Source organism: Triturus cristatus, chromosome 7 (assembly GCF_964204655.1).
Source record: "Triturus cristatus chromosome 7, aTriCri1.1, whole genome shotgun sequence".
NCBI lineage: Eukaryota > Metazoa > Chordata > Amphibia > Caudata > Salamandridae > Triturus > Triturus cristatus.
Genome location: NC_140590.1, coordinates 694,069,394 through 694,096,323, shown reverse-complemented (window position 1 = coordinate 694,096,323; position 26,930 = coordinate 694,069,394). Strand labels below are relative to the sequence as shown.

The following is a 26,930-nucleotide window of genomic DNA, read 5'->3' as shown; positions in this document are numbered from 1 at the left end:
GCCACCGTAGGACTCGGGATTCAGTCTGAGTCCTAAAAGAAAGTTTTTTTAAAAGATATAAGGGGGCAGGGTAGGGAGACCCTGGCCTTCTATTTGCCCCTCCCCAAGCCTAAAAAGATGCCCCGGGGACCCCATCCACCAGGCCTTAACACATTTAAAAAAAAAAAAAAAAGAGGGGGCCGTGTGGCCCCCATCCCGGAACCATTAAAGGGCAGTGGGACCTCATCCCCCGGGGTGGGCTCACTAGCTATGTCCTGGGGAGCCCACCCCCGGGACATAGTGGTTTCCTTACATAGGCAGGGAAACCTGCGTTTGCTCCTGCTTGGTGGGAGCATTTTTTCTCCATGTTCACTCAAACACCTTGCAGCGCTTTTTTTTCTAAACCAAAACATCAATGAACAGGGGAGCAGAGGGCATTTTTTGGGCCGGACCCTGATGGGTAGGTATGAAGGTGTCAAGCGAAGTAAGCCATGACTTTATCTCAGACTCTGCACAGTCCACGTTAGAGTCTAGATGGGCCATGCGGCCAGGCACTGTGGCAAACCCCCTGCTATGCACAACCAAAGGCCCTCTGCAGCGTGTGATTGACTGTCCTTGGGGAGGGAGTTGGGTGGCCAGGACCTGTGGCCTACCACCCACTGCGCACGGCCGAAAGCCCTGAGCAGCATGTGGTTGGCTGCCTTTGGGGTGATTGGCCACAGGGCCCTCGCAATGCACTGCTAATTAACCCATATGATACATAACTCATGACACCTTCTATGACATCATTGATAATATCACTGCAACATTTGCAATTCAATTATTGATGAGAAAACTGTGCATGGCAGGTAAGCGAGTTAAAGTTACTTGAGATAACTATAACTGATGACTTGCTGTGGTTTTAAGAGTTTAAAACGTTACGTTTTTACTGAAGATTTTACCTAACTAGAACCTTACTGTGTGTTTGTTCAGAGAACCTGTCTGTGTGTTTGTTCAGAGAAATCATCTGTTTCAATCAGGGCATTACGGATTGTTTACTGTATTGGAAATATGTTTTGAACATGCACAAGTCACTTTGAGAAATGTATTTTGAACAGGGTTTTTGATGGAGTGAAGACCATATCAGGCACCGTAATGTCACTAACCTGAAGAAAAAAAGAAAAAAAAAAAATCACATGCATGGGGAACGTTAACAGACGTGTACTCAAATTTGGGGATGAAAGTGTGTTATATGTGTTGGAAAAATATAATAAGGAGACTGGGCAGTTCATGGATAATTATCTCGACAGGGAGGGGATCAATGCCATATAGATGGCAAAACCAATTGATAGCGCCGTAGGGGAGTTAAGAATGCTGAGAATATAAAATGGAGGCTGAAGTGGGATGCATTACTATATGTTGGAGCGCTCTAGTGTTTCAAGGGCCAATGAAATGGTTGTAGGACTACATATAATGAATCATGTCCACCAAAATAGTAAGATGGGCCCTGTGGAAGGCATCAACCCAAAACACGTTGGCTGCGATCATTTGTTTTGTACTTTGCCCTTTTTTGGATGGGACTCACTAAGAAACATGCAATAAATCATTTCTTTTGCACACTGCTGGAATTGGCTTGTGCTTTGTGCCGCCGTATCACGAGTTGGGGAATTGACTACGAGTGGAAATATATATACATGTCTCATTATCATGTTTCACAATAAAAGGTATTTTTATTTCTTCTTCCAGTCATCTCATATCTGGACTAGTCCACATCGCTGCACAATGTTTTCTTTCAGGAACTTACAGAGGTCCTCTGAGCCAAGCGGGTCAGGTTTCCATTCAGGTGCGGCAGGAAAACGTCAAGGTCAAAGGGATCAATGTGGCTCTCCAGGAAATCAACTACCGTCTGAATCCTGATAAACAAGAGGAGTGTCAGGTCAGTGCTACTTAGTAAAAAGAAGGTGTCCATGACAAGAAACTCTTCATTCAACTCTCTAGTCATCATATGTTGAAACAGGTTTACCCACAACAAAGTTACATAAAAAAATCAGATTGGCTTCACTTTTCAGAAATCGGATTGGCTTAACTCTTCAGAAATTGAATTAGCTTCACCTCTGACAGAATTTCAAATTAATTCCAAGATGTAGTGGGTTGAATGCTTGCAAAATAAAAAAATAACAAATCCGCATTAACTTCCTTAACATATTTTCTTCAAATAAGACCTCTAAAATAGCAGACTAGGTTGAATGTAGATTGCTCTGGCCTGTGGCTAATTGGCACATAAACCTGCTAGGACTTGGTCTTATCACCTTCAACTATTGGAAAAACAGTTAAACTGACCGTACAGCTTATGGTGTTTGGTATACAAGCAATTAATATAATATGACATTTTATTATAAATGGGACATCAATATCTTGGAAAGCTCTGTGCCAAGACATGTTTTCCTTTCCAAATACCAACTGAATATCTCACTAGTGGAGCGAAACAATGCACAATTAATTCCATTTTTGAAATCGCAATTGTTTTCAAACCAATCAACTCGCTTATAAAAACAAACAAAAAAAAAAACGATCCCAGGCAAATTACTATCTTTCCCCATTTCCCCTGCATCTTGGGTCATTTGGCGGCAAGGTGTTGATAAGACTCCATTTCACTAGTATACCAGTGCGCATTTTGGATTTCTTTATATATACCAATGCAATCTGGCTGTGCTGCCTGGCACTTGTGGCATCACTGTCCTTTTGAGAAAGCAATAGTTCAGTAGAATAAAGTCCAGAACTGGAAGAAGTGTCTACATGACATAGACCAGTATATTTTCTCAGCTCTGAGAGGAGAACTCAATATTCCATGCCAATTATGAGTTTTTGAGTCCGGTTATTTCTCTGCGTCCTAGTTTTGCATTTGTCATTGTAAATTGCAAGAACCAGAATACAAAGAAATAAGACACGGCGGCTTGCACTGGTCACTTCTGATATTTGAAAATGTAGGCGAGCTATTTAAGGAGCACTGGGAATACGCAAAGTATATTTAAATTGTTGGCTTTAAAACTAATTTGGAAGCAAGACCCGAGAAAAGGCACTTGGTCTATTCGAACAACAATAATAATTAGGTAGATGTGTTGCTAGACATGCCCTGGTCACCAGTGCTGCCCTGAACGACAGACCCTTTCAGCAGGGCCCAATCATTTCCACAGAAATTAAAATATGCCCAGACAAAAATTGGGTTCCAGTTGGTTATAATGGGCGATAAAGCTAGTTGCCTTAAGGGGACTCCTAAGAGTTCAGCGGACTATACCTTATCACGGTTGAGATGCTAGAGGTTTCTTTTGAGCTTTGATGCTGGCAGCACTTTTAATATCCTACGTAACACGAATGTCTTTGTGGTGAAAGATATCTGCTGCTCCAGTGTTGGAAGGTGTTTCATAAGGAAAACAGACATTGACAGAGGAAATGGTTTCGTTTTTGTGGAGGGAAAGTGTTTTCTCAAGCTTCACTAACTTACAAATAATAGCTACTGGTGTGCCACCCTGGTACATGTGCAGCCTGCACCACTCAGCGATAAGCATGGCCGTACAAACATTTGCATTGCCCAGTTCAATAGCACGAAACGCATATGCCATGCTCCTTGACCACTGACGAGTGCATATGACAAATCAATAGCAGCAAAGCAAGCACAAGGTGTTAGGTTTGTTGCAAGTTATCAGGACAGTTGTATGATCGACAGGGCGTCGGGTACAAATATAATGGAAATCTAGGGAAGATCTCAGGTGAGCACCAGGGCAAGCCTTTTGTTAGGCATCAATTTGCTACAACAGGACAAGAATGCCATAGTTGTATGGCATCTGCTATAGGATATGATGCGCAGCAGCACGATTAACAGCACGAAATGGCAATCACCGTTTTCCTTCCAATAACCATGCAATCTTTTAAGGAAACTAAAAAAAAAACAAGCTGTGCCATTCTACTGGTTTACTCATAATCAATCATTGTATGCAAAGTGGCAAGGTGAGGAGGTCCATTTTTCATTGGTAACAAGTTAGGTACGAGTGGGCATCTCTCGCGACTGAAGTGTCTGCACGGGTATAACTGAGATGTGACTGTGCACCACATAGACCAGTTTATCAGTCCATGCACTTACCAGCAGGCGATGTTCTGTTATCGGAGCACCATAGCAATGCATAATGATCTCTTAGTCGACAAGAGAAGGTAAACCTGCTCCTACTGTTATAAAACAGTATGCATACTCCATTTACTGCCACTACCTTGCAGCTTCAAAGGTCAAAAAATGTGATTTTACAAACGACTTCAATGGTTAGTTTTGGTAGCCTAGGATGCATAAAGCCAGTCGACAATGGCCGGAATAATATTGGTGAAGTGCAAGCTGAATACAGAACTCCGTTCCTTCCCAATTAATTAACCCAATGAGTTTTGTTACCAATTTATTTCCAAATCCTTATATAGCTGCTTAATCCACATGAAATGTAGGACACGCCAGGCACAACTGCCTCTTCCTTTTGATTTGTGTGCTTGTTCACAGTGGGCGAGTCTGCAGTTGTCGTGCTTGCTTCAGTTCATGCATTAGTCAGTTTGACAAGCCCTTAAAGGAGCCGACAGGCAGGCATGTGCCACGCAAGAGCTTGGCATTCCTCTGCCTGCAGAACAGGATCTGGAGAGCCAGTCGGGTTCCTGGAGCTGTCCTAACAACCAAGGTTTGGACGTGGCCGCCCCACTCGCTCCCTCCCTCCCTTCTAGACTCTGCATTATACTAGACCTGGAGTCTTGTTTGCTTTTGCTGAGTTTCACGTCCTCGCTCCTGGAACTGAGCACAATGTTCAAATATCGCAGGTCATACAGTAACTGCAGCGCTCGATTTTGGGTCATCGGGAACTGCTCAGCTTCCTGTGTCAAGAAACATAAAAGTACCTTAAGAAGCAATATTAATACACACACCATCATGCGTATATTGGACTTAAAAGGCTGACCGGTTTTGACATTTACAGGCAAGACCAGTTTCACACAGGTTTAGTAGCGATCACAGAAGAGAGGGAGGATGCTCTGTAACCCCCACCAATCTAAAAACAAGCATTTTCAATGCAATAGGTGTCGCATTTAGAAACTTTGACCTATTGGTATTGTAAATGACAATGCCTTCTATTATTGCAGGTTTTTTAAACACATAAATAAAAGGCATTGTCATTTAGAATGCCAATAGCTCAATATCTTGCCATTGCGAGACCTATTGCATTGCAAATGCTTGTTAACTCTGTGGCGTGGGAGTTGGTTCTCTGGAGCGGGATTGCTTTACAGCCGCTCGTAGTGAAACGAAGAGTTCAGTTTCAAACCTGTTTAAACATTGCAGTATTTCATTAAAAATGGCCGTTTGGGGTCTACGTGTGCCACCTGCAAAGACACTGAGCTCGCCTTTGGGACCTAATAAGTGTTTAGTTATCCAGCACAACATCCTTAGTGCAACAACATCAACTGTTGCATGCCTAAACACTTATAATAGCCCAAAGGCGAGACCTATTGGCTTTGCCAATGCTTGTTTTGCTAGCGTGTGCGGTACTAAACACAAAAAGCACATGCACTTCCTTAGCAGGTGTGCCTACGTTTGGGTCACTCCACCTACAAGGAAAATCCTTCAGATTCTCTCTTTGGCCTCACACAGAGTTATCAAATCACTGGTTGTTATGATTTGTTTAATAATATATGAAGCTTAACTGTAACCCAAAAAGGCTGAAAGAGGTACTGAACGCAAATGGAATAAAAATTAAAAAGTGTTTAATTAAAAGATAACAATTGCAATTATACTAACATGATATAAGTAGAAAAATGCATTATAATTAAAACATTGGCAAAGCTAACTGGGATGGACATGGCAAGCTGTGAAGTTTTTGATTTGTTTTTTCCAAGATATGCAAAAGGTTTTAAAAGTGTAAAAATACAATCTCCATTAGTTAGGTGTAAATATGTTTGCATATAAATGTAAAAAATACTTGGCACAGGAAGCAACCAAAGTGGACCACACCTAATGTATCGGTGGGAGGGGGCAAGTACTGGAGGACGAAATCCCCAAAATGTATTCTCTACAAGCAATGCAGTAACAATTAATTGCCACAAAGTAATATTTGATATATATAGGACTCACCTGTTGAGATGCTGGCTGATGGTTAAACCAGTAAAAAAAAAAAAAAAAAAAAACCAGTCACGAAAATACATTTAAAAAAAAGCACTGGCACAGCAAATACGTTGGGATGTAATCTGTTAACACATTCAAACACAGGCATGAATGACTGTTCAGAGAACTACGCAAAAAAGTATGCACAATCTGCATCTTTTTGGCCTTGCTGTGCCTGTGTACCTTTTAAAAAAACTTCCCCAGTTTGTTGTGCTTCAGGCTACACAAAAACATGGCACGAAAGGTCTGTGTGCATTTGTGAATGCCTATGTTTGCATATGGTGGCACATTAAAACCAGACCTATTGGCTTTGCCTTTGCTATTAGGGACTTTATTCTTTCATTTCTTACATATTACAGGTGAATTTGACCAACCTCCAGCAGAAACAGTTATCCCGCACCGGAAGCAAACCGGTTGAACTGTTTGGTTATTTCTCAGCAGCAGTACCACTAACCCTCATCAGGAAGCCACCGCAGCTTGCACCGCCATCAATGCTGCCATTAAACCTACCGACATAACTACTAATCTTCACACTGCTACTAGTGTGACATTTCAGACTGTTCGAGGCCCCAAAGGTATAAGAATGGCTTGAGCGGCAAGTGTTTTAATGTATAATGAATTAATAAAACAACTGTTGTACTGCTTATCTCTGCGTCACACAAATAGCGCCACCATGTGGCAGCTGTCATAAGTGCCAGTGCTCACAATTAAGTGCCAGTGCCAAGCACCGGAAAACACCGGCTCAAATTAAGCACTGCTACGCAGTCTGACACGTATTTCGCAGCCTTGTCTTTACCAGGGTTTACCACGAGCAACCTGGGACTGAAGGATTAGGAGCAGATCCATTAAGGCAGGCTTGTGTGCACATCTAGGTAATCAACAGAATGGAGATTTAAAGTGCATGCAGCACACTGAGCACAACACTGCAGGAGCACATCCCTTACAGAGGTCCCAGTGGCTGCCACATACAAAGGTGCTGCGAGTAACAGCGATGCTTGATTTCTGTGCCGTGCACCGTTCTGAATAATTTGTTCGAAACATGCAGCCTGCAAAGGACAGTACGATTTGTGGCGAGGCACAAAGATCTGGTTGCATAAGGATGCCCGCATCCTTGCTAGACAGCCGTTGTATACCAATGTAAATGCAAACAGTGGCACGCCAGGACTACAGCATTGAAAGCAGACGTCCACGTAAAAGCACCCACATGGGGCTGGGACGGGGCAGTTGGAGGAAGACCATAAAAAATAGAGATCTGAAGAGATGCAGAGGAGATATTACGAAAGAAAGAAGGGATAGGAAAATCGGCATTTCAAGGAAAGCCAAAATGCAGCATCTATTCCTTGCTCACTCCGTGGGGTTCACATCCAGCGCATCTTCGCACTGAGACCACTCCGCACCATTGTCATGTCGGGTCTTAGGAGGTGTTAAGCGCTTTTTTTTCTCCCGCTAAGTGGTTCTACTGCTTACTGTCTCTTCACTCCCTTTGCTTGCCCATTCACTAGCATATCTCCGGGCCAGGGCTGTGAGGAGAGGCTTCGTGGCGCTTCACTCTAGATCCAATTCGCCCTCTTACACGAAGAATAACATTTGCTCCTTACCAGCAGTTTCTACACAGGTCCTCACTAGGCTCTGGTGTTAGAGACCGGGTCTCTGATCATAGCCATTGTGAATAAGCTCCTCCACTCCGATGTCTACCATGTTCAGTTTTCTGGCCTCATGGCAGCCATGTTCATGCTTTCTCAAGAAGGGGACTTCCTCTTGCTGCACGGCATTTCTCTTATCCCCCATCTCATGTCCAAGGCACTCTCTGGTCCATTTCCCCTTGTGGCTTCCGGTGGAGCAGGTGTGGTATTTAATGAATGTGGAGGTTACACAGGATGCTGCTGGAGACTTTCCTCGAAGCCTCTGTTGGCCACCTTATGAGGCGCCATTTGGAAGCACTTTATTTCAGTGGTATTCACTAGTATGGAAGGCGGGAATAACACTGGAGATTTTTTAATGGACTCTGAAAATATGTTAGTCCTTGGGAGCTTAATGATTTGCCCAGTATTACAGCATGTGAAAATGATGGGAGCAAGAATTAACGAGTGGTACCCACGTGCGCCACAGCGAGTCGTGGTTTCCAATATCGCGCCTGTGTCTGGGCACGATAATTGAAACCACATGGCAGTGGTGTGGGTAACCGACACCAATAGGCCATGGGCGGAGCAATGTGCCCGCCTTTGGCCAATTGCGTGCTGTCTTTCATAAAAAGACACATGCAAAGGCCAATAGCGTGGGCCAAAAGGGAAAGCACACGCATGAGTCCGTTTTGAAACCCCCTCCAAGAGGTCTCTCGCTGCGCCAGCAGTGCTCCGCACTGCAACGCTAGGCGCGAGACCTAATCATAACCTCTATAACAAGTTAACAAAGCATTCTTAAATAAAAAGCTCCCAGCGTTAATTAGCTCTCATTTTTACATTTTATTTTAAACTGCAACTCTGTTCCTTCTAACATGTAATGCATCTGAACTGCGATTTAAATAACTAATAAGCAGGCAGTGAAATAAATGCCATGGCTACTTTCTGCTCTGCACTTAGCACTACTGACAGTCACCATGTCCACTGGGTGAAAATTTCAGCAACCCTAAAACATGATTTAGAAGCCCACCATATCGGTTGACACAGCTACACAACATTCTGGTAAAGTGACTCTAAATTACATATCGTTTTGGCTAAATCCGAAACAAATCATGCAAACAAAAAAAAAAAAAAACCTGCGAGGGATCTTCTGGCTTTGGCTCCGAGTTAGAAAGCCTTTATAACAAGCATTTGCAATTAAATAGGTCTCGCAATTGCGAGATTTTGAGCTATTAGCATTGTAAATGACAATGTCTTTTATTTGTGGGTTTAAAAAACCTGGAATAATAGAAGGTATTATCATTTACAATACCAATAGGTCAAAGTTTGGAAAATGCAAGACCTATTGCATTACAGAGAGCACGGTGTCCCTGAAGTGGGCACCGCGCTCCGCAACAAGTAAAACATAAATAAATAAAGCTGAAACAGATCGCGGTGTCCCTGCAGTGAGTGTCGCACTCAACATTAAAGTAAAAAAACAGAGTGCGGTGTCCCTGAAGCCGGCGCCACGCTTAGCCTAAAAGTTTAAAAATTAAGAAGCGACTCTAATTGTCCCGCGAGTGCTTGGGACGGAGTAGGGTGGGTGCAGCCACTTTTGAAGTGCAAGCTGCAGCGAGTGCTGTGTGGGTGCACTGCAAATAGAGGAAGCAGCCACCATTGTCCCTATTATTCATTAAACAAAATAGTGCTCACCGACTTAAAAAGCAGACTGTGTAACAAGACAAGCAAAAGGTCCAGTCGTTTTGGGAGGTTACAAATGCAGTACCACGGAGGGACTAACAAGCCTATTCACAAATGAAAAGCAACGATTTAGCAAGGACAGTAACAGGAGCCAATTAAAAAGATGGGCGGAGCTTGTATGCCATACCTCAATACACATGCCTCGCAGCAGCGCATGCGCTGCTCAGGTTCAACATAAAAAGGATGCAGACCTCTTATCCATTCTAGGTGGCAGGCTTCATTATAGGGGTTGTTCCTCGCCAGCATAGTATATACTAGGTAGGCTCACTCTGACTTTGTTTCTTTCTTCTGGAAGTACCCATCCTGTTAGGGTCCCTAAATAATGTAAATTCTATCAGGTGGTGCCCATTTTCAATTTTAATGAAAGCATGTGGACCACCAATGTAATTATGAGGAAGGTGTCCATAATTTAGCCTATCTCAATCAATGTATGCTTTTAACCCTGTACAAGTGAGAACGATTTCAATCTTGTACAAGTAAGCCTTGATATTAAAAACGGAGAACGTGCATGCCACTTAGTGTGAGTGAGAGGTCAGTCTCCTTTTTATGAAAGCCTGCCCACCTGTGCAAATGCAAGACAGTGAATTTAATTTCAGTCCTTGCATATTGTGGGCAGAAGGTGTGTGCTTTTCCTTAAAATATTTTTCTCTTCCCAGGCTTGCGCTGTTCCAAATTCCATCAAACAATGGATGCCCGTAAGGATTTTTGCCATTTAAAAAATAAAAAGTCTGCAAGACCCTGTAAATGTGGCTTGTTCAAGTGACAGACACTTAGAGGCCTATTCACAAAAGTATATTTACATGTGAATAAATCTAAACTTTGCAAATTTACTCTTGCACTTCGTGGAAAATTGACTTGTTTTGGCTATTGACCATTTCAGAGTGTTATACTACAATGTGTAGGTTTACATGTGTGCAAATGTATGATTTTAGAGATACTAATACCAGGGGGAGTGGGGGGCATGAATATCTCCTTATGATAAAGCACAGGGACATTTTAAAAAGTTTATTAAACTTAAAACAATTGAATAAATCGTTTTATGCTAAATATTGAAGTAAAATCATTGTATATATTTATATATATATATATATATATATATATATATATATATATATATATATTTTTTTTTTAAATGTAGGACAAAATAAGGAACCTACAATCGCATTAACTTAGTTTTGAAATAAATATTTAATGAAACCATATTTAGTATATCTATATTAACAGATTATAAAAGTCCCATCTAAAGTAACATGTTTATTATGTAATAGGAATAACTGAAAGTTATATATGGAATTAATTTACATTAAAATCATTCTTTTACAATAAAATAAACATTCATTTTTAAATTATAAAAAGGTAATTAAATTATTCTAAAATAAAAGTGATTTTTTATATAGTTTTTTTTAACATTAATATAGAACATTATTTCCTACAAGCCGTTATTTTAAATCCCTGCCTCCATGATTTCCATTATTTCATATGAGAATGTGTTACAGTATCAGGTGTTGGCAATGTGCTGGATTTACTCCAGGTCTGAGCTGGAGTACATTTGCAACTGTTATGGCACTTTTATGGCTGTACTCGTGGATGGGTGCATGTCTCTCCCAAATCCCCTCCACAACTCTCCCTAAACCCTTCCCATTTTGTAAAGATATTTCCCATTTTCCCAGCACTCCCTTATGGCCCCTCCTACATTTACTACTAAGCAATAAAAGTAAATGTGTAGCGATCTACCCATAGAAAAGATAGAAGAGGTGAAAGTGCAGATTTACACCTGTAGGTTTGTGAATAGTACTCTTTAGTTAGTTCTACTACTCTACGTACTACAAAATGGAGTTTGTGAACAGGACCACAAGACTTGATATTATTCAAACAGGACATACAAGACATTACAATGAGGTTGGATCGATTTTCATCTTTGATTAAAGGAACAAAAATGGGGAAATAAGGAACCCCTGCGGCATTCCTTGCTGAGAAACTTTACTTTCGGAGGCTCCTGGAAGTAGAAAATTACTTGAGAAGTTTCCGAAGAGCTACTGCTGCTCACTGCCATCTTCTCGCTGCCCTCCCATGAAGTGATGTGTGAATGGTCTCCAAGCACATGTAGTTTATGACTAGAGATCAGATGTTGCTCAACAACCATTGACTGCAAGAGCGGGGGAGGAGTTTGTGGACTGGTGGGGGGTGTGCCGACTGCCCATAAATGAGTGATGAACGGCATGGAGGAGAAGTTATAGCAAATCAGTGTAGCAAATAACAGATGTAGAATTCCTAGTGCTCCTTGTTAGCATTACAAAGATCCTGGGATGTTTGCATTGTTCGTTCCTGCCTCGTGTGGGTGAGGGACTGTAATATTTTAGCTCAATGTCTTGCGCTTCTGATTGACAGTTACTGTTTAAGAATTTCATCCTTTCCATTGTGACCAGGACTTTCTCCAAACACTTTAGTATCATTAAGTTTTCATATCAAGAAAGTACCAGTGGAATTGGACAAAGAGGCTAGTTACAAATGTACAAGGCCCAACAGGCAATAGTTTTATGCACATACTGAAACTACCTTAAATTTTCCACTCCTTTCAAACCTCAAACATCGCATATATGGTGTGTAATTGGCTCAGATCAGCGGCGAACCAGATACAAGCCCAGTGCAACAGTCTTCACAATTAAACTGTAGATTGTATTTTAAAAACTCAATCCCAGATATAAAAATACAGTGATCATACTTGAGGGCAGGTTCAATATTGTTTTAGGAAGTTTCAAGACTCAACCATCTTAGTGATGTTGTCAAATCCTCTATATCACATACTCATAAATTCTGCGGAATGGGCTAATAGGTCTAATATGAAACAAAAAAAAATAGTATGTCAAGATTTGGTTGCCCCACATCGCAATGTGATTCAGAATTGTTTAGACAGAATACCATAAAATTATATGTTATGGGTAAAGCAAGCTGGTTGCCATACTTGAATGCTAGCTCCTATGCTGAAAGTGCTACACACCTTGCCCGGCTTGTCTTTAGAGAGCTTCTCGTAGCCGGCGATCGTCTGGGTCATGCAACTCCTCAGCAGGTCTTGCAGTGTCACCTTGGGCAGAGCATGGCCTCCCACTCGGTTGACCTCTTGACAAAGGTTGAACAACAGGGACTGCACATACCACGACGGCTAAGGATAGAGAACAAACACAATTGATAAAAAATGGCAATATCTTTAAAATGAAAATGTTTCCACAAAACAGAGATATTGAATTTTAAATTTTTTGGGGTGCCTGCTCAAGACTGTGGGGCCTTTGAGATTAGCCATCACACTTTGCTTAGAGGTACTAGACTCACATCTTATAAGTGATGCTACAGGTGCAAAGGGGCTATCATTTAAATAAACCCTTTACACTTTTATATTTGCAGAGATTGTCAGGCCTATTCCTCGTCACTGCTTGAAATAATTCCTAAATCTGTTCTATTCCCCCAAAATCTGCGTCATTTTTGGGAGAAATTTTGGAATGTTAAATGCAATTTCAGATACAGGCTGCTTCTGAACAGCCTTCAGTATTATTGAAGATTACAAAAGGTTAACGGACCATCAGCAATAACACTGAAAGCAATTCCCCACGGTTACCAACAGCCATATCAAAGCATACAGAGCCAACTGAGGATCCCACCTATCTTCTGATCTACTTGTGGCGGTTTTCACTACCATCCCATTGAAGATGAAGCTCATCTATACAATATCTAAGTTTAAGGAAACAGAAACCTCCTATCTGAAGCAGGACTCCAAGTCAGAATTTGAAATCTAAATGGTCTGTGAACCTGCCCTGAAAGGCAATAAAAAGTAAGGCGCTTAAAAACTAGATGTCTACAATGATAGCCTCCATTTCCAACTGAAAGCCTTGATAGTAATTATCTTCTCACCCTCCATTTCCAACTGAAAGTCTTGATAGTAATTATCTTCTCAGGTGGGCTTGAAGATAATAAAAAACATAAATTGACCATAAAGGGGCACACAAAAATGAGTGCACAGCAAAATTGAGAATATCGGGCTGAGAAATTTCTATTTGGCTAAAGGGCATTTCTCTACTAAGAGAAATTTCTATATGGCTACTATCTACTTAATAGCTGTGCACTAAAAATAAACGTAAGGAAAAAAGCTATCTTTTTCTTGGTCTTGCCTACAGACAGCTTAAACTGCCTGGTATCTGAAGACCTACTGTGAACAATACAATAATTACAGTGGATTCTAGGCTAGTCCATTGCCAATTACTTGAGCATGGCTTTCTTGGTAACGAAAGGTCATTGATATTTCAAATGGGTTTTCATTCACTTACTGTGTTTCACTTCCCTGCAGAAAAGCAGGTTTACAGTATTTCCGAAAGGATGAGTTGTATCCCTCCAATATTTTTCTGTTAAAATTACACAATCCAACATGGCCGTGCAAACTGTAAACTTACAACTCTAAATGGGGAGCTCCAGTCCCCTTCTCTTTTTTTGCCAGTTTTAGGGTCGGGAAAACACAACTTTGCAGAAATGTATGAACACATATGTAGGCCTCAATTGCACAGGCAGTGCTTTCTGTTTGTCATAAGTACAATCTTGGCTTGGCAGGCTGTTACGGGTGCATAATCTGTTGAAAGCCCTTCAACGAAGAAGTGCTGCATAAGACTGGGTGCTTTCAGGAGAGTCTAGCAATACTGCTCCAAAGCAAAGTTTTTGTGGAGAAATCCCGCTTTGCTTAGAGCTGCGAACTGGACAATTGACAACGTTTCTTAGTGACTCTTCAAGCTGAAGGAGGGCTTCCAAAGCTAAGCAGAAAAGAGGACTCTGCCAAACAGAACTCTTCTCTTTTAATTCATAGCTTATAAAAGGCTATAGGTCTAGCTATGTGGTTACTTATCAACGCATTAAGTGATATCTGTTAGCGACACCAAACAGTTTTGGCAAACCCAGAACCAGCCAACTTAAAAGAATAAACTTTTCAGCCCCACAAAGAAATGATTTCTTCAGTATGAGCCACACCTGGACTGGAAGTCTGATTTTCGAAGTCACTGTTGCACCCGACTCCGTCTCCTCCTGAATTTCGACCTCATCCCAGTTGGTGGCAGTAGCCAAAATGGACCTTGCAGCCTCCTGGAGTAAAGTCTGAGTGAAACTATGAACCAGCACCTGGGGAGAAAAAATGCACATTCAAAAGAGAGCCTATCTGAGGCAGCTAATCAGAGATCAGAAGGTTTAGAAGTACGTCCATCTTGGCCACAGAGAGGGTCAAAACTCAGAAATGCCAACTTATCAAGCTTGGGAATTCTGGAAGTCTTGCTGCAGTTTCTTAAATATCTCCAGATATCTACACACAAGGGTTAAAGTATATTGATCGTAATTTAAAGTACCCAACATACAATGGCTTACGTGGAGGGGGACAAATATGGACATAAATACATGAATTTGAGGATTCGAAAACTTTGTTTAGACCGACAGAAGAAAATGAGTAACGACCCTCTGAGCAATGTGCATTAATGTAGATTCTTCCTATGGTGAAACACTTAAATAAGGAGAAAGAGTGGTATTGAGATGATCATATAACCGTTTTTGTTCCAATTTTTTATTTACATTCTCACCGCTAGAATAATGAGACTGTTTTGTACTTACAATAAAACCAAATACTACTCTTCATACTCCTACCCAGTGACACTAAACATAATGTTTATATGTGACAAATGTAGTACTAAAATGATTCTTTAAATTCTGTACTACTGAGGAAATACCATGTGTAGCAGCAGTCCACTTTGAAATTTGGAAACAAGATCAACAAAGGCTCAGCTTGTACTTAATAAAACCTTTAAATGAGCTTTGAACGCACATTCTAGCAAGGATAAGGGACAGAGTATGGGTAATACTAAGAGGTGTTATTGAAACTCGTTTTAATATAGTGCTTGCTGTCTTTATCCCAGCTCTGTAAATATTACTTTACTCCACTGCAGTTACCAGTTACTGTACTACTTTCTACACAATCAGTCATATTGAGATTGAAACTTGAATCCTGCACGTTGCACACATTTTCGCAGTGAATGTCTAAATAGAAAGCCATTTCCCCATCTGTGAAATTACTGCTATCCAATAGTCAAGTAAAACAAAATAAAGAGGAAACGCTTTAGGCACACTTTTTTTTCCCCCATCAGTTCTTGATGTTCCCATTTTCTGAAGCCCTCATCGTTACAAATAGTGAACAAATACCATACAAACTGAAAACATGCTGCACTGTTCTAGCAGACGTGGGAACTGTAATGGACATAAGGTTGGGAGGTCTGAGAAAGTGCCAATTTCAACTTTGTTCTCTAGTTCGAAAAAGGTGGCCCTGATGGCAGCTGAGTTATAGGACCAGACCAGGACAATAAACATTTACCAGAGGAGAGAGGCTTTTTAGTGGCCAACACCAAGTTGGTACTGAACAAGGTGGATTCATGGCTTAGACAAGAGTAAAATAAATGCTTGCTGCTCACTTATTGGCTTCAGCCAGATTTTAGTCAGCAGTGACAGCAAGTCATGCCACGATGGAGGTGGTTCAAACGCCTATTCAAGGAGTTGACGGCTTCAGTCTGGTTATGGCAGGTATCTACCTATCTACAAACTGCAATCCCAACTGACAACCCTTATAAAAATGTCAGGAAAAATGCAAAAGACTAACGAGCATGATGTGTGAATGACCCATATCAAGTACATGGAAGTGACAGAGGAAGGGGAATGTTGCACTACAATGTCGAAATACTCAGCTCACTTTAGTGCTTTTGTAGGAATCCACCTGATACTGTGTTCCCTAGAAGTTAATTTACTCGCACAGATAAGAACATAGCCACGCTGCAATCCAGCAGTCATTCATTTCTTTGGGAAAGCAATCACCACATGCTTTAGAATTAGCAGAAACTCCAGAGTCACTTGTGGACAAGGCATTCATTCAGTCAGCTCTCTTTTCACTACTGTTCTTACAGCCTCTGCATTTTCTCAACAGATCGAATGCCACACGTGCTTCTTACCTTCACAACAGAAGAGCTCCAGATCCGATAGGCTGCCAGGCTTTGATGCAGAAGTTTATCCTTCACATCCTGCCACTTAGCCAGCACTGGGTCCATTTCCGGCACTTTGCCCTTTCCAACTTTTTTTGCTGACCGATGCTCTCTTATCACTGGGTCTAAAGAGCCAGACTTGCCCAGAATGCATTGCTTCAAGTGAGGGCAAAGCTTCCCAAGGGATTGGCACAGTCGAGCCATGAAAAGGACAGCCCCCAGTTTAGCCTCTTGGCGAGAGTCCTGCTGCCCAAGCAGGCTAGCTTCGGTCCTGCCCAGTTCTTCCGCGATGCAACCAAGGATATGTTCAATGCAGGCAAGGCAATGGCTTTGCAGCATCTCTTCCACGGTCCTGGCATCGCCGTACCTGTCAAACGCCGAGTGTTTCCCATTTGGGGGGGTTTCACTGGTTGTGTCTTTGGGAGGTGGAGCGTCGTAGGGAAGGTAGGAGAGAAGGTCGTCTAGTTTGACCTTGAGTTTTGCATCCAGGGCAGTACAGAAGTTCTGGACACAGGGGGTGAGGGCATGTGCCTTCATTGAAAGGCCGCTTTTGGCAAAATGACTGCGACTGCTTACGTTGATCCATGCAGCATCAGGTAGCAGATCACTGGAGCTCTCCAGCCAAAGAAAGGAAGGCACGTTGTATTCAAACTGAATATGTTTGCTGGGTGTACCACTGTGAGACTGGGTCTCAAGTTCATGCAGAGCTGACTTTAGGAGTTGTTTGCTGGTGATGGTAATGGAGTTAAAGTCTTCTTTTGTTAAAGTCTAGGAAAAAAAAGAAACATTGAAATCATAGTACAAGAAACATTACATGTTTTAATTTTAGAAGTTTGTTTTTGTCTATCAAATTCCAGCTTTGTTGTTCTCAGACACATTCATTAAGTAACTTAGCTGCCCCACTCCAATAACAGAGGCATTATATATTGCAAACTGTTGGGTGCATGCAGAGCACACACATTTTCCCTAGATGAGCCTTAATTTACTTGAACATTGCACTCCATTTACTAAAAACAATAGCTGGGCCATTTAAAGCAGCACCATTTGGAGAACACTTGAATGCTCTTTGACACGAGGATCTGCCGTTTACCCATTTCTTTTATTTTCTAGTTATAGATAAGTACATTACAACCTGATTTGATTAGGAGTAACACTGTAAGCCATGCACATGGGCCCAGGACTGCCTATTTGCTTGGCATCCTAGGAAAAATGTGGGTATATTGTATCCGACGCAAAACAGTATAAAGATTAAGAACAATAGAGAAGAAAAGAGGTCTGATTTCTAAAGAACAGCCTGGGAAAAGCAGTAACCTAGTCCTTTCTTTGGGTGCTTAAAATGGGAATGTGTTGCTTGTAACACCAGTTTAACAGCTTCACTAAATTTCAGATGTATACATTGTGAATAATTCTGCAATCCAGCTGCTGTCCCTGAAGGGTCTGAACCCTGAATTTTTGGGTGGAGACATGGTACTGCTTGACTGGAATTTTCTTTGAGGAAAAACTCCTCAAAGAGAGTGAAGCTCCAAATCTGCGCCCTAAGTGTGGAAAAAAGGTAAGTGACGTTTTATCAATGTGGGCGCCTCATAGCCTTGGTAACGTCACCTGATGTCACTTCCAGTGTCAACTTTGACTGGCATCCTTACCGGCGACTTGAGAGCTTTGAAGTTTGAGATCCCGTCTGATTCCTGGGGTCGTTCTACAGGTGTGGATTCGGCAGGTAAAAGTATCCGTCAGAGCTAGTTTTTAGTGCAGCATGAATCTAATACAAATTCACATGCTGTATATTGACTATGAAACAGTATACTTACAATGAGGGAGGTGGAATAATAATGACTAACTTTCCTAACATCATTTGCTTATCTACTGCTTCTTGCCTTGTACAGATATCCACAGAGCAAGGTTCTGTGAGTGAACAGATGTCTGCGTGGTAGCCTTTAATAGGTTTGGCAACAACATATTACCAATAGCTGTAGTTGCTTTTTTCCATATGGATGAGCCTTGGATCTTAATAACATTATTTTATTACCTAGTGAATAAGAAAAGGTTATTTACTTCTAATTCTACATTTATTATGGGTATTTTCCTAGAATTTACAAATAGTATCTCCACCTATGTGCGGGATCAGAAACGCATTTGAAACAGATACAATTAATTTGTGAAAATAATTTCTTCAACAAGTCCTGCCTGTGGGAAGCAATATTTTGTTGTTTCATTCATCGTTTTTAAACAGAAACAGGAATCAATGTCAGAAACTACAAACTATATTTGAATACAAACACCAAAAGCAATTGAAAAATAAAAGTAAAAGCAAACAAATAAGCAGGTAATGGTTCTTCTTGGCAAAAAACAGCCATATATGGGAATGTTGTCAGTGCCCTTTTAAGTATTTCAGAAGACGGATTGTCTCATATTGCAAAACAGAGTCAGTTAAGCACTTAATTGTGAAAGGATTGAATTAAGACCCAATAGCCACAATGTCTAAGAGAAGGGTACAATATTTATGAATGAAGAGAAAATGTCCAGGATTAGGAACTTGAATTACAAGTATCTTGCCCTTCTCCGTCAAGAGATGTTCTTTGATATTCAGCAACAGGAGAACAGATTAGCCATACCCCCTTACTATAAGGGCAGGTTAACCAGAATCCTCTCAGGCAGACAAGTTGCTTAGAGAGGCTTGCTAGAGAGTCAGTCAATACATTATTACTTTTTGGCAAAGATGTGGACAGATCTCCCACTGGTTAATATGCAAATCGCACCATAAGAGCTTTTGATGCAGTCTTTACATTTTTGCCATAAACCTTGGGCAAACCTGGAAGACATTTGCGAGGTCTCCTGATAGCAAGAGGAATGGTTTATTACATTATCACTTGTTAATGCATACTTTGAGAATGATGAACGAGCGCAAATAGGTTCATAATAGACAAAAAAAATGAATTTAGGGACATTCCAAATCCTATTTAGATAACAATTGTTGAGAGGATGTAGCCTTACGGCTAGAGCGGTCAACCTCGAAGCTGGGGAACCAGTTTGAGTCTCGGCAACGACGCCTAACATCCTGTGATTCTGGCCAAATCACTTAATCTCACCGTGCCTAATAAAAAATATGAATGTGTCCATCTGTAACAAAACCAAACTGGTGCTCATGTAAAGCGCTCAGATACCCGATGTCTTGGGTCTAGCTCGTGCTATATAAAACTAGGCCTGGGCGGTGACCTTTGCTCCGTTCGCAGAGTTTTAAGCACTCCGCGAAGCTCGCGGAGTGCAGAAAACTCCGCTTCGCGATGTGCAGCGGAGTTTTTCCCCTGCTCACGATCGCGAACAGTAAGTTCACGAGCGCGAGCTGCCGCTCGGGTAGAATTTCTACCCGAGCTGCAGGATTACCAGCACAAACTGCAGTTCGCACTGCACTCCACGACTCGCAGAGTTTTTTTTGTAGCAAAACTAAGCGAACTATGCCCAGGCCTACAAAAAACACATTAAAAAATTGAGGGGGGGGGGAGGAGCCAAGATGGCGACCGGGACGGCAGCGTAGACTCCCGGCTCCGTGAACCTCCGTATCCCGCACGGATATCCTGCATTAGATCCTCAGCCTGCGCTATGCGCCCGTGTTTGTGAATGAGAGCGGCAACCGATCGAGTGACTCCGAAGTTTCTGGAGGCTGTACCGCCGGAGAAACGGGTATTTGCAATTTGCGGCCTGTGCGGCCCGGGAGCCGGGACCTCGAGTGGACATCTTGGCCGGGTGGCAGTTTAACAACAGCGGCCTCTGTGACTGGGTGGAGTCGGACTGCCGGATCGGTGCGACTATCGGCCTACACTTCGCCGTGGTCGCTTCCTACCACTAAGCGGAGCGGAACAAGTGCATGCCCAGGGTGGCAGTTCCACGACTCTCCGGTGATTGCCTCTGCCTTCGACGGTGAGCTGCCCGAACGCCGCCCGTAACTCGCCCTGATTTCTGCGGGCTGCTCCCGGATTTTCGCGGGCGCTGGTCCGTGGTGGGGACGACTGTTGCCTGTGACTACATAACGGATACATTTTTGTCTGCCTCCGGAATCCTGTTTGCCAGCGACATGGACCTTGATGCGCTTGCCCCTGTATCCCGGTCCCAAGACGGGTTGGACCTACCCGGCGGCCATCTTGTCACGATGAAGTCTACCATCCTGTCCACCAGGTCACAGCAGGATCGGGAGTGTGCGACTCTGGGGAGCGTAGCGGAGCGATCGCAGAGAGCTGTGCTGGGGTACCGTGACCTTCTCGAGGCTCTCGGTGCCCTTCATTCCACCTTGCTCCATGGCGTTTGGGTATTGGGGAGTAGGCTTGATGGTGTGGCATCAGCGTTGGGACAGTTGCGGCCTGCCTGCCCTCAGATACACAGGGACTTCCTGCACTGCACTCAGGACGACAATGTCGTGGCCACCCCTGTGACTAGTGACCAGCTGGAAACTCCGGACAGTCTACTATCGTGTGATCGGCTGGCTGTGGGTCTGATCTGTCCCGGAGGTATTGGACCTGAGTGGGGGGGGGGTGGCCTTGTCCGGTGCGCGGCCTCCGGCGACCTGGGGGAAACTCAGGCAGCGGTTGTCTCCTCTGGTTGATTCCGCCTTCTTGGACCTTGTGTGCGGTGCAGATCCTGGGGCAGCACGGGGAAAGACGTTCCTCCATAATGCTGACTGGGTTGGTACTCAGAGACTTCCACCCCACCTGGGTGCGTCGCTTCCTGGTCGTTTTTGGACGCTCCTTTACCGTGTAGCATTGGACATGGCGCCGGGTCGAGGGGTATGCATGGGCGGATTTGCCAAGAGTGGCCAAGGATAAGAATGATCTTTCAAGGGTGGTCGGCTAATAGGCGGGCGGGCTCGGGGTTGCGTGCTCTCATGGTATAACTGTCGGTATAGTAGGTGCAAAATGCTCCCCATCTTTCTTTGACATGGTCGATTTTGTGTTGCTTACTGTTTGCTTTGGGGGAAGCATAATGTGCGGGAGGGAGAAGCCGGGGGCATGTTTTGAAGGCCCTCCTCCAGTTTATTAATACTCTCTCTACCCCCCCGTCTGGTGGGGTTCTTTTCTTACTCCTTTTTCCCTGTTTCTTCTATATTTCGGGTCTGGTTCCAGGGCGACAGGCACACTGCTGGGGGGGGGGGGCCGTACTCATCTGCAGAGGTGCAGGGTGGGGGGTTGGGGGAGGGGATTCTTTTGTCTTTAATCTCTTTTTTCCATGGCCTCCTTTTTCTTCTCTGATTCTTCTCGCTTTTTCTTTTCTGGGATCAGCGTGGTACGCTTCCTTTGTTGTGAATCGTTGCCTTTTCATGTGTGCCACAATTTCCGGGGTGTTCTCTGGGCTTTCGGGCAGGGGACTGCAGGCGCAGCTGGGCATGATATTCTTCCCCGCCCTGAATTTCCTGTGTCTGCGCCATTGATCCAATAGATTGCTGTTTATTGCTTACGTTTATTATTCTGCCTGCCTTTTATCGCTGTTGGGAAATTGTTCGGCACCTGATCCTTCTGTCTTTTTCCATTATAAAATGAAAACCCCTTTTTTATCCTGGTGTCCTACCTGCGCTGCTCACTGGCCAGACTATATTAGCATGACGATTCTGCTCCCCAAGGTGCTGCCTGTGTTAACATTTGATCTCTGTTTCTCTGACTGCTTAGCGGCCGGCCCCGAGGGGTTGTAGGCCCATACTTGTTATTGATTGAAATGTCAATAAAGGTTTTCCAAAAAAAAAAAATTGAGGGCTCTTTACATTTTTAAGAAATGCAGAGATCTGCTTTTGCTAGAGAGATAAAATTAGAAAAACACATAGGTAATGAAACTATCAGGATCATGTGAAAATCTGCCATTACTTTGGGAACAGAGCGAGCACTGAAGGATACTTTGTTGTGAAACACAGTGGTATGGCTTGTGGGCATCAAAGGCCTTAATCTCACCCTTCTGACCAATGTAATAGGCATTGGCAAAGCCAATAAGTCTCCCCTTTTTGCTTTGTCAAGAAACTTATGATCTTTGACGATACTTTTTTGCTGATACTGTTCAGCATTAGCAAAAAAGATTTGTTTTTTATAGATGATGTAGAACAGCATTGGCAAAAAAAGTATGATGATGCATATGCCTGCATGCGTTATTTATGCGCACGAGTCATGATGCATACGGATGACGTGGCAGCCGTAGCATGTGTACGCGTCACCACATGGTAGCCACATTATTTTTGTTTTTGTGTACTGTTCCAAGATGTCAGTCCGAGGACCAGCCCAGTTGTTGCCAGGCAAAAAAAAAAAAAAAAAAAAAACTAGAAAGGAGTGGTACGAAGAGGAAGGGAAAAACGGTAGAGAGGGAGGGTGGTAGGGGGCTTTTAGGGAGAAGTAATCATTAAGTGGTCAAGTGGTGAGAGCAAAGTGGAGGAATGTAAGGAGTGGAAGGAATCGAGTAATCCAATCAAAAGGATGGTTAAGAACCCATGATGGAAACAAAAGGAGTAAGGAAAGCCATCAAATAAGAAGCAAGCAAATGAGTGAAAAGAAAGCAAACCAATGGTAAGCAATCAGTTGACCCAAACTCCACTGAAGGTATTGGTATTGTCCACAATAAATCTTGAGGCCTAAAAACAATTGTCAATAAAAACTCAGGTCTGTCACTCATTGGTTGAAAATAAAACAGGGAGGAAGGCTATCAACAGGGATAGGACTTTAGATTGCACGAGGAGTAGTCCTATCAAATAGGAAAACCATTGTGCGATCATGTAGGAAATCTTATTATTAATGAAAGACAATTAGCATTAAAAAAATACAAGAACAGTGGAAAATTTAGGGACCAGAGTTAGCCAAATATAAAAGGGAGACCAGTCCTGCCTCTTCTACAGCATTCTAGTGTCAATCTGCTAATGCACACGCCAAATGGAGATCTGCTTTCTAATGAAGGGAGGCAGTACTGCTGTGTAGATACTTTGTTTTCCTCTTTCAAGATGTTCATTAAATCGTAAGGGAGATCTATATTTCTGCAATATATTCAGGGGTCAGATGGCAAAGTTCAGCTGTAGAAGGGAGTGCTACAGGAATTTGCCTGGCATCCTGGATAGAAGATATGGCATGCACAAAAGCAGCCTATATGGCTCTTGGGACAGCAAAAGGTCCACAATTTGAATAGCTAGCAGCCTATATGGCTCTTGGGACAGCAAAAGGTCCACAATTTGAATAGCTAGCTGAAAACAATGAGGGGCATTATAATTCTGCTTTCTTTCAGTTTGCTTGTTACCACATAGAGGATAGGAAAAGCGTAATGAAAAGGAAAACCTACTCTAAGGTGATTTGAGTACTTAGGCGAAGAGTTAGATTTTGGCAGAGCGAGTATTCTGTCACAACAGCTACAGAGTACTCTTTCCACCAAACAGAAGGTCAGCCCACCCGATTTTCAGTCGAGCAGACCTTATGTATGTCAGAGTCACTCAGTGTCAGTCACTGGCATACTTCTCCAATGGATTAATGGCTGTCAAGAGGTTTGGCCATTCAACTACCCGCCCGATTTGCAGTGGGCAATTGAATGGCTAGTTTTTTCTTTCCCTTACCGCAGTGAAAAACGTATAAAACAACCCCAACACCATGGGAAAGAGTTCCCATGGCAAGGGGGTATTTGAGAGTTAGTATTTGAAGAAAGAAAAACTTCTTAGAAGTTTGACAGGCAGCCGTCATGTTTGATCGACCAATCTGTCAAACTTTTAACTCATTGACAGGAACTGGCTCGATGGAGGTTCCTACCAATGACTAGAGTTATCCACTGGGCCGGCGGACAACTCTAAATTCAGAGAACCAGTACTTTGTCAGGGTGAAAGAGTATTCCACTCACTCACCCTGATGGAGTACAATCCACACTTTGAAGTCTAAATCAGGCCCGTAGTACTTGTTCTGCCCCATTCACAACTAATTATGAAAATGCTTGAGCAGCAGGCAGAACTGAAAAAAAAGTTTCTCTAACAATGCTGCTCTAAATGAATTTGCAAATCTCCATGTGCAACCCTCCAACTCTGCAATTTGAGCTTCTGCACCATTAATACTTCACTACACACAGTTCTACAATATTTTTCTAACATGCAAAGTTGTAGTGCAACATGGAAAAACTGACTTAAATTAAAAAGACTAGAAGGTTTGAAGACTACATTGCCTAGCTCATCTTCAAGCAAATTCATTTTGCAAAGGTATCAGTCTGAAATATGCATCTATGCCAGATGATGTGTCCTGAGAGTAATCTACAGAGAAATTATGCAGTAGTTGCTGCTGCCCATGAATATCTGCAACAGTGCAATAGGTCTTTGACTACCAGAGCACTGTTACAGTCTCTGAGGAGCATGAACTTCTTTAATGTTGCAACATTTGAAAATGAAAGTCTATCTGCCTGGGTATAGCAGCTTAAGCTACTTTAATGCCAGAAGTGACAAATAGAAGCTCAAAGCCCGAAAGCTGGTGTTCCCTTCAGATAAAATGTCAGTGCTGTAGAGACAATTAAAATGTGCAGAATCTCCAGCCGAGCCACAAAAGCACAAGGCACAAGCCAAAAGCCTGAGTGGGGAAGAGGAAGTAGAGTCTTTACTGAAGGAAGAATCCAATTAATACCCAAGAATAAAAAGAAAGGACTGTACGAAGGACTACCATGTTTTGCGAAAAACAATAAGATTCTTGGGGGATACTATGTCAAATTTTCAGGATGACCTGAAAAAGGATCCAACGTCTGCTTAATGATAATACCAACAAAGGGTTTGGAAGATGCCTTATGCTCACTGATCCTATTGTCAGAGTTTCTCACTATCAAATAAGGGTGTCTTACACATCAGCAGCTAAATGTAACACAAGGCCATGTGATCTAGTATCTTATGCAAAAGAAAGTTCCAAACTAGATTTAAGGCTCACTGACTCCATGATAAACATAGGATGAAGATGTGGCTATGCAGTCATCTAATGCTCACTCATTAATTACACAAACAGAACTACGCAAATTTCATACAAAGTTGCAATTCTGCAGTATTAAATAGCCTGCATACAGTAAGTACAAAACTCAGCAGAAACAAAAACAGCTATAAAGCTCGAAAAATGTGATGGTATTTCAACAGTTAAAATCACTTACACTGCTACCGGGAGCAAACTGCATCAACTTTAATCCGCTTGCCTGATATAGGCTTCAGAAGGACAGATCAAACTTATTTTCAGGACAAAATTACTATGTACCTCATCTCAAAATGTTAGAGCAAGTCAACAAGGCAATTCTTCCGGAATTGTTGAATAATGCTGCAATAATCATACACTTCTTGCAAGCAGACTTCTATCACTTGAGCTACAGAAAAACAGTAAAACTCTTCCCATTAAAAAACACAAACCGTATGCTGCCTAATCGGCTCTTCATCATGCCTGAGTTCAGTTGCGGATTAACAGAGAAAGAGAAGATCTTGCACATGGATTCTGTTCCTGGAGGTAATTAGGGTTGTGGTGCCTGCCTTATAAATAAAATGCCCATGAGCTCCAGATGGTTTAGATGCATATGTGTGCTCTTCAGAATTCAGAGGACATTCCACGGTCAGTGTGAGAGGAGTGAACAGACTGAAAGACTTGCCTGAAAAACAAATTCTTTGTGGAGTGCGAGATAAGACTGATTATTCCCAAGCCCCCACAGATGTGAGTGTGACCCCACGCATAAAGGGAAATTAGCCAGTAATCTCACACTACTCCCTTTAGGCTACACACGTTGTAAAAATAGTGTTTGGAGAACAGACTTGCCATAGAGCTCGTGTAGAACAATTAGGGGATATGCACAGTTTCACATAAATCAGTACACAGACAATAGAGCATTCCAACAATGGGAATTTATTATAACCCAATTTATTTTAGCATACATGAATTAGGATTGTCATGATTCCAATTCAAATACTAGTAAATGTAAATAATATCAGGGGAATATTATGAAAATACCCAACATTATAGATCACAGGCTAATAACATCGATCCTACTGCCGTATCTAAGCTGTTGATCTATGTAAACTGCCAGCATACTTTGCTGCAGCCAGCATGATCAGACCGTTGCTCATTGGCTGTCCTTGGACGGCATGGCTTCTAGGTGCCTAGGATTGATGTAATGGATGTGTACAAAGCCAAGGCAAAAAAAGAAAATGCAGGTTCTATAAAGAGGAAATTAGCACAAAAAATGATTGCAAGGGCAACATAGATCAAAAAATATTGATTAGATAAAGAACTAACACCAAAACACTTAAACCAGATACTTTGTTTTCATTGCAGCCCACTGTGCCTCCCACAGCTTACAAGGAACTTTGCAGTTTTTCCAATGTCTATTTCTCCCAGGAAAGAGAGTAAGCAGCCTGATCACTCAGTCAAGTTAACTAAAATAAAAAATGATGTT

The 26,930-nt window shown here is 42.4% G+C and overlaps 1 protein-coding gene across 2 annotated transcripts in view; it reads right to left on the bottom strand.

The window, feature by feature from the left end:
* The window catches only part of COG1 (component of oligomeric golgi complex 1), a 114,363-nt gene that overhangs the window by 22,069 nt on the left and 65,364 nt on the right, over positions 1-26,930 (bottom strand). For both annotated transcript variants that reach the window (XM_085617338.1, XM_085617339.1), the window contains exons 7-11: positions 16,509-17,306; positions 14,500-14,646; positions 12,494-12,655; positions 4,730-4,857; positions 1,763-1,871 (exon numbers count right to left, since the gene is read on the bottom strand). In XM_085617338.1, coding sequence (XP_085473464.1) covers positions 1,763-1,871; positions 4,730-4,857; positions 12,494-12,655; positions 14,500-14,646; positions 16,509-17,306 — 1,344 coding nt within the window. The remainder of the gene's footprint in view (positions 1-1,762; positions 1,872-4,729; positions 4,858-12,493; positions 12,656-14,499; positions 14,647-16,508; positions 17,307-26,930) is intronic.